The sequence below is a fragment of the Sinocyclocheilus anshuiensis genome, unplaced genomic scaffold, assembly GCF_001515605.1.
Source record: "Sinocyclocheilus anshuiensis isolate Anshui unplaced genomic scaffold, SAMN03320099.WGS_v1.1 scaffold392, whole genome shotgun sequence".
Classification (NCBI taxonomy): Eukaryota; Metazoa; Chordata; class Actinopteri; order Cypriniformes; family Cyprinidae; genus Sinocyclocheilus; species Sinocyclocheilus anshuiensis.
In genome coordinates this window covers 605,439-613,801 of record NW_015557091.1, presented here as the reverse complement: position 1 = coordinate 613,801, position 8,363 = coordinate 605,439, and the positions used below count along the sequence as shown (strand labels likewise).

At 38.8% G+C, this 8,363-nt stretch overlaps 1 protein-coding gene and 1 pseudogene across 1 annotated transcript; both read right to left on the bottom strand.

Moving 5' to 3' along the window:
* Positions 1 to 220: 220 nt before the first annotated feature.
* LOC107677239 (pentraxin fusion protein-like) lies at positions 221 to 2,428 on the bottom strand. Its single transcript, XM_016472065.1, has 3 exons — positions 2,355 to 2,428; positions 1,341 to 1,413; positions 221 to 1,263 (listed from the first exon to the last, which is right to left on the bottom strand). The coding sequence occupies exons 2-3, from the start codon at positions 1,402 to 1,404 to the stop codon at positions 647 to 649; spliced, it is 681 nt and encodes a 226-aa protein (XP_016327551.1). The 5' UTR covers positions 1,405 to 1,413; positions 2,355 to 2,428; the 3' UTR covers positions 221 to 646.
* A 4,077-nt stretch (positions 2,429 to 6,505) lies between these two features.
* Positions 6,506 to 7,353, bottom strand: LOC107677241 (pentraxin fusion protein-like; annotated as a pseudogene).
* Positions 7,354 to 8,363: the final 1,010 nt, after the last annotated feature.

The window sequence follows — 8,363 nt, the reverse complement described above, 5'->3', positions numbered from 1 at the left end:
ATAATTTCAATTCATTAACAGTCATAAACTGGCACACTGGCTTGTTGCGCAAATCGTTTTACCATTTACTACACTTTGTTATAGCTACTTCATTATTTACCTAATAAATCAGAAGTCTTGCACATTCAAAGAAAATATATTTTTGAATGAGTCGCATGTAATTCAGAACTGGTGTGGTGCTGCTCTCTCGTGGCCATATGGAGGAAGTGCAGCAGAAACTCACATGAACAAATCATTTTTTATTACATCGTTTTTAAGTACAGACAAATTGTTCCATCTACATTTAAAGTTCTTAGCAGATGCTTTAGTCAATTCGACTGATAAGACCGAGCAAGTGTCAATTTTCTGAGCAGGTAAAGCTGACATATAAATACAGTACGCCTAAAATGAATCCTTTTGGCTTAATATTTGGGTTATGATTGATCAGTCTATTATTACACTTTTAAATAACATTTATCAGTCATCGATTTACCCGTTATTATCCAAAGTTTATGATGAAATAAAAAGTATGCTCAGACTACTTTGTGATGCTGAAATATTAGCATGCTTACTTACATTGTTGGCGCATTTCCAATTAAACAGAATATTCTATAAATACACAAAACGATAGCAAATGTGCATATGCAGTTGTATGTGCCTGGATATCTCAATCATCTTGCACGACCAGCACGTTTCCTTTAATCTCATATTCGATGGTTCTCCAGTCGAACACGTTTCCTCTCGGCACACGCTGCGCGTGGTTCAAATACAGCGCTTTGATCTGGTTTCCCGTGAGGGCGTGGTCCCACATGTTCAGGTCCGTGAGCTCGCCGGCGAAGCTCTGCACCGCCTCAAAGTCGCCCAGGTGTTTGTCGGGGTCCTGTCCGAGCAGAGCGGTGCCCTGCGGATGGATGCTGTGACCCGGTTTATACAGCTGAAGCGCGCTGCGGCGTCCGTCCACCCAGAAGGCCGTGAGTCCGGTGCGCGAGGCCCAGGTGAGGCACAGGTGAGTCCGGAAGGTGGAGAGAGGCGGCAGGTGGAAAAACGCTCCGTCGCCACTGAGGTAGAAGGACACGCGGCCGTCTCTCTCTCTCCACACGTTGAGCTCGTCGAAGTCAGGCGTCCGGTAGGCGAACAGAATGATCTGACGCTCGCCCTGGAGCTCCGTCGCGACGCGCATGCAGAGCGTGAACGCTGTAAGGCCCAGTGGCTTCTTAGGTGTGAGCTGAACGTAGCTGAAATCAGTCTCGTACGGGAACAGAAGCACTTTACCACCGAGACCCACTGCAAGACCAAACAAAATACTGTAACAAACACAAAACCAGCTCAAACTCCTGCTGCATGAATCTAACATACAGTACCTTCAGTAGCTGCTGGGTTCAGAGAGAGCAGACCGAAGAATAAAACCACTGGCACCAACATCATGCTGCAGGTCTGAAAGAAAAAAGAATAATAATACAACAATTAAGAAGATTAAAATTGTTGTCTTAGTTTGACATATTAATGCCTTATCTCCATTTTCCTGTAAATGAGCACTTTCTAAAAATGGCAAGCTTCTGTTGGTGAATCACAGTTGTCAAGACAACCACAATTCATCCAGAAAATAAGATAAATAAATACATACATAAACATATTAAGACCATTAGGGTTTTTGCATTGCAACATTTTCATGACAAACATATTATCCACAAAAATGACTTTAAAGTGAATATTGTTTTAGTAGGCTATGATGATACATTTGTTAGTTTTATTATGCATGATTTATACTGGTTTTAAATAGGGAAAAGTTTTTGAGGGATTTTATTTATCTATTTTTTTGCATCAGAGTAAATGTAAAAATTGTCCTAATAATTATAAATAAATAATGATAATAATAATGTAATGCATTTTTATATAAAGAATTTTCTGGTGAAAATAGTATTTCTTCATGAGCGTCATCCCAGTCAGGATATGTGTGCCACAACATTATTGTAGTTAGCTAAAACTAAAACTGATAAAAAATAAACAAATAAAATCAGCTGAAGTTTTTTTTTTTGTATATATATATTTTAATTTCATCTAGTTGCCAAGACAACAATTATTAACATATTGAAATGGTACTACATAACTAAAACTGAAATAAAAACACAATTACCAAAACATTAACTAAAAATGAAAACCGTAACTAAAAATAATAACTAATTCAACATATTAAGTAAAACAATACTAGCATCTCAATGATACTAAAATAACACTAGTGTGCAATATAATAATGGAGATGCATTATTATTAATATTACATCATAACATTTAGTATCACAAAGCATTACATTTCAAATGATTGTTTCAGTTTTTCAGTGATTATATAAATGAAATTGTGACAAATGTAATACTTACTGCGTAGCAGAAGGGTGTTTATTTCTGCTTCTGAGGAAAGAAACGCTGCTGAGCCGCTTCCCTCCTTGCACCATGATGACATCAGCTAAACCAACAAAAGATGCTGTGTGAGGATTCACACGATCATGAGGCCAAAAACACAAAGGCCTGGTTTCATAGACAGGGCTTAGACTAAGCCAGGATTAGGCCATAGTTCAATTAGGACATTTAAGTAATTTTTATAAACGTGCCTTAGAAAAAAAACATTACTGGTGTGCATCTTGAGACAAAACAAAGGCACTGATATTATTTAAGATCAGTCAGTGCAAGTTTCTTTCATTTGAAACAGCTCAGACTTACATTTTAGTCTAGGACTAGGCTTAAGCCTGGTCTGTGAAACTGGGGGAAAGATGTTTTCAAATGTCTCTTCCTCTGGATTTCTCGCTCTGTCAAATACAAATAGACAGAGTTGAATTTATAAAATGGCACTATAAAGACATAACCTTTTTTTTTTACATAACATTTTGCCTTTTGTACAATACAGAAATACTCTTTTTAATGTTATTTGAGTTGAGATCACAGAAGCTGTCAATGTGTGTCATATGATTTCATGAAATCGTGGTTGAATAACAGTATAATAATACTTTTAGAATGTTTGAGTAAAGGTTCTGGGAATTTAAAGTTTTCCATATCATCTTGTTTTGCATAAATGTGTGGCTTAAAAGTCTGATATAGATGTTTGAACATATTGCTGGAACTTTATATAAATGCAGACATAACACTTAATCTGTATTTAAAGGGGTCATATGATGCCATTTCAAGTTTTCCTTTCTCTTTGGAGTCTTACAAGCTGTTCGTGAATAGTTTAGGCGGCGCGATGCAACGCGTAAAAAGACAGTACAAGTCATTATAATCCGTAATTATGTTATTATTAACAAATGCCTCGTTTATAATGGATTTTCATGTTTTTGTCTCGTCGCTCCGGGACATGCATCACAGTATGGTAAGGGGCGTAACATCGTAACATTTCCGTCACACGCTTGAGGTATTCGGCCAATCACAATGCACTGGATAGCTGGCCAATCACAGCAAACCTTGCTTTTCAGACCGATGAGCTTTGTAAAAATCGACGCGTTTCAGAAAGGCGGGGCATAGAGGAGAAACAATAATGTACAGTATGTGGAAAATAATGTGTTTTTTGAACCTTAAACCGCATAAACACATTTAATTACACCAAATACACAAAATAATGTTCTTTTTAGCAGCATCATATGACCCCTTTAAGCAATGAGAATATATTTGTTGTTACTCATAACTGAACTGCCCGCGTGTGACCACCAGACAGCAGCAGCGTATCAGACAAATTTCCCTTGTAAATCATCTAAAAATGATCTTAACAACAGCGACATCAGTAGAAGTGATAGGTTTTCTGAGGTCCCGAGAATTGAGGAAAGAAACCACAACAGCCACAGTATTAAAACTACTGACAGGTGAAGTGAATAACATTATATTGTTAAAATAGCACATGTCAAGGCAGCAGGTAAACAGTTAGTTCTTGAATTTAATTTGCTGGAAAGCAGCAAAAATGGGCAAGCGAGTAGATCTGGGTGACTTTGACAAGGGCCAAATAGTAATGGCAAGGCGAGTGGGTTTACAAAAAGCTCAATTTGGCCTCCAAATTCCCCAGATCCCAATCCAATTAAGCATTTATGGGATGTGCTGGACTGACAAATTTGAATCATAGAGGCCCCACCTTGCTTCTTGCAAAACTTCTGCTGCTATTGTCTTGGTGCCAGATACCACAGGACACGTAAAGAGGTCTCATGGAGCTCTTTTGGCAGAAAGAGGTGGACCTACATGATATTAGGCTGGTGGTTTTCATGTCGTGGCTGATGAGTGTATCTATATATTGTATCTTTTCAAATGAACGATATGTGCCTTTATTGCTTTAAGGTCTGTGCTGCTGTTCTGAACTAGCTGTAGTGGCTTGACATTAATGCAGCCTTCACGTGCTATCAGAATTATCGTAAATATGAGTTTCCTCGTCAGAAATTGGAAATTAATGGCCTCTCTAGTCGTATTTACAACTGGGAAACTATAAGATACCTGTGGTTCCGAGTTGATTATTTTATTTTAAGATAATTATTTTATTCTTTTATTTTAAGATAATTTTGATACCCGTGGTTCCAAGTTGGGCGAGCCATACACTTTAAATATGCGGAGGAGAGAAACGTAGCAGTAGTACTGTGAAGTTTTATTCGTTTTTCTCACAACATCTACATTGCTTTCTCCTGCCATTACAGTCATGTATATTTACGTATATAAATAACCATTTGATGCATAATGTATGTATTGAACACAGTAAAAAATAGCATCTATTTGACCAAAATTTAGGAATTGTCATCTAGTTAGCGCTAGATAGCTCTGTGAATGTTTATATGGTTACCAATAAATGGGACGCTACATTTTATCCAAAACCTGTTGGATATTGACTAAATATCTTCTAATCTATACCTTTTAGCTTTAATAAGATTGCCCCAAGAAACAGGCAAGAATGAATAGGCTGTTCACCATGATTTCTGTTCTTTCCAACAGCAAAGCACTTGAACATGACAAACTCATAATTACAACTTCAGAAGTGGGAAGTAGGAAGTTTCCGTGAAGGCAGCATTAATTAGACAAAATATTTATCAAATTATCAGAATTATTGACCACATCCTCCAGAAGTCACATGCATGTATGCTTCAGTAAAAATGTTTAACATTTAATATTTTTCCAAATTATGCACATGCATTGCACTTGTAATGTTCAGAAAAATTATTTATTGGTTAGCTTTTACAGCTTTGTACACTGCGTATGACTGGATACTCGCCAAGACGGGCATTTTGACATAATTTTGTATGTATTTGACCGTTTTAGTGCAGTTAGCCACTAATTTTGGTATTTGTGGCTCATAAGCTGTTTGAGACTGAGCGCGGCTTGTGCACTCCACTAATATAGATCAGTGGTGGTGCGCGCTTTTGGTGTAAGCGCGAAACCTGAGGGAATGACTAAAATAATGCGCAATACAAGCACTATTTAACCGGAGCGAATGAGACGTGTGTGAGAGAGAAGGGGTCATCTGAGAGAAGAGAGAGAGAATGCGCGGTTGACGTTATTGCCTGTGCTGCTGGTAACAAAACGGATCGGCTCGGAATTGGAAAGAAGTGAGACTGACCGACCGATCACCGATCCGGGCTGATCATGAGGAAAATCGGCCGATTCCATCTCTAGTTTAGACGTTACTATTACTTTAATATAAAACAAACAAAAGAGTCTGCAGTGCATCCTCGTGTATGTGTGAAGCACAGTCACAGAGCACTGAGGGCATTTAGAAACTCAGACAGGATGAGCAAGAGAGCGATGCAGAGGAGAAAAGAGGCAGAGAGGAGGTTAGTGGAGGACAGTGTGTGTGTGTGTGTGTGTGTGTGTGTTGCTGACAGCGCTCAAAGAGACTCCAAACACCACACAAGAATCCAGAACGCCCTCAACTGCCCAAGAGATGCGGATTAGCTCTTCCTGATTATCTGCCCTGTCACACTGCCGTCATCCTTCACTCTCTCAAAAGACAAACACAAACACAATGGCAACTCAAAACGAGAGAGTGCACAAATCAGACATCCGTGTTGTCATTCAGACCAATAGCACCATTACAGTCATGTGTATTTATGTATATAAATAACCATTTGATGCATATGTATTGAACACATCGAAAATAGCATTTATTTGACCGAAATTTAAAAATGTTTATATGGTTACCAATGAATGGGACGCTACATTTTATTCAAAACCTGTTGGATATTGACTAAATATCTTCTAATCTATACCTTTTAGCTTTAATAAGATTGCCCCAAGAAACAGGCAAGAATGAATAGGCTGTTCACCATGATTTCTGTTCTTTCCAACAGCAAAGCACTTGAACATGACAAACTCATAATTACAACTTCAGAAGTGGGAAGTAGGAAGTTTCCGTGAAGGCAGCATTAATTAGACAAAATATTTATCAAATTATCAGAATTATTGACCACATCCTCCAGAAGTCACATGCATGTATGCTTCAGTAAAAATGTTTAACATTTAATATTTTTCCAAATTATGCACATGCATTGCACTTGTAATGTTCAGAAAAATTATTTATTGGTTAGCTTTTACAGCTTTGTACACTGCGTATGTGACATTACAACTGATTACAATCAGTTATCTTGAGTCACTTGCACATGACCAATTATCTCATATTTGATGGTGTTCAAGTCAAACACGTTTCCCTTGACATATGTTTCCTGGTTTGAATAAACCGCCTTAATCTGACTGCTGGAGAGAGCATAATCCCACATGTGCACATCTGTAATTTCTCCTACAAAGCTTTGACCTGCGTCAAAGCCACCCACAAATGCATCAGCGTCTTGGCCGAGCAGGCCAATGCCACCAGGACGAATTGAGTGACCTTTTCTATACACCTGGAACAAACTGCGACGTCCATCCACCCAGAAAGCAGTAAGACCAGTTGCAGCGTCCCAGGAGACGCACAGGTGTGTCTGGAAGGTGGAGAGAGGAGGCAGACGGAAAAATGCTGCATCGTCACTAGATCTAATATACAAGGACAAACGGCCGTCAGACTCTCTCCACAGGTTCAGCTCATCGTCATTAACCGTGCGGTAGGTGAACAGAATGATCTCCGTCTCGCCCTGGAGCTCCGTCGCAACTCGCATGCAGAAAGTAAATGCTGTAAGATGCAGTGGCTTTTCAGGAATGAGTTTAACATAGCTGGTATCAGTCTCAGTTGGAAACAAGCACTTTACCACCAAGACCCACTGCAAAAAAAAGAAAAAAAAGAAAGGGGGATGAGGAAAAATCCCACTCGCAATAATCAGGGATCTATTAATGAAAATGTGGTACCTTCAGTAGCCGCTGGTGTCAGACAGAAAAATAAAACCACTGGCACCGACATCTTGCTGCAGGTCTGAATGAAAAAGAGCAAGAAGAGTCATAAAATGATTTACCGTTTAACAGTTGTTTAAATAAGTTTGTCAGCAGATAGGACTGGATTTATGTAATAAAGAAGCTTCATCTTCTAGCTCTGGTAAATATGCAGAAAAAAAACATTACTTCTAGTTTAGTAGATCAATTCTTCGCTTTGTCATTGTTACATTAAATCACATTTAATTAAGCATGAAAGCACTACATCACTTTAAAAGATGTATTACACAAGTATTCAGTGTTCTGCAGGTTTCATCTGAAAGAAGATCAGTTGACCTCAGCTATTTGCCTCCTAGATGGTCATAATCAGAAGTGTCTCCAGTATTTAAATGCATTAGTGATTAAGCTCAGATTCAGGAATGATCCTCCTCACTGTCTTTTTAACATGCAGTGACATGCTGAACGTCATAAACGTTATGGAGCATGTATAGAATTCAGATCACATGTATCAAGAGGTATAGACCTTATTCAGGTTATTGAACTGAAGGTCCATTGTGCACCGTTCACATATCTACTCGGGTGCTCAAGTTCAAGGTGGCAGGTCCAACCAGTGAATCTAATCAATATGCAGGCAAAAGTTCACTTAAAGGGGTCATGTGATGCTGCTAAAAAGAACATTATTTTGTGTATTTGGTGTAATGAAATGTGTTTATGCGGTTTAAGGTTCAAAAAACACATTATTTTCCACATACTGTACATTATTGTTTCTCCTCTATGCCCCGCCTTTCTGAAACGCGTCGATTTTACAAAGCTCATCGGTCTGAAAAAGCGAGGTGTGCTGTGATTGGCCAGCTATCCAGTGCGTTGTGATTGGCCGAATACCTCAAGCGTGTGACGGAAATGTTACGCCCCTCACCATACTGTGATGATGCCCTGTCAGGCCGGAGCGATGATTCAAAAACATGAAAACCCATTATAAACGAGGCATTCGTTGCATCCAGTGGGGACATAATTATGGATTATAATGACTTATACTGTCTTTTTATGCGTTGCGTTGCATCGCGCCGCGTAAAC

What these genes read in the sequence shown, in the direction of transcription:
- LOC107677239 (XM_016472065.1), bottom strand. Translation starts at nt 1,404, where the DNA reads ATGATGTTGGTGCCAGTGGTTTTATTCTTCGGTCTGCTCTCTCTGAAC. An exon ending in GAACCCAGCAGCTACTGAAG is followed by an intron (nt 1,264 to 1,340) that starts GTACTGTATGTT and finishes TTGGTCTTGCAG; the next exon opens with TGGGTCTCGGTGGTAAAGTG.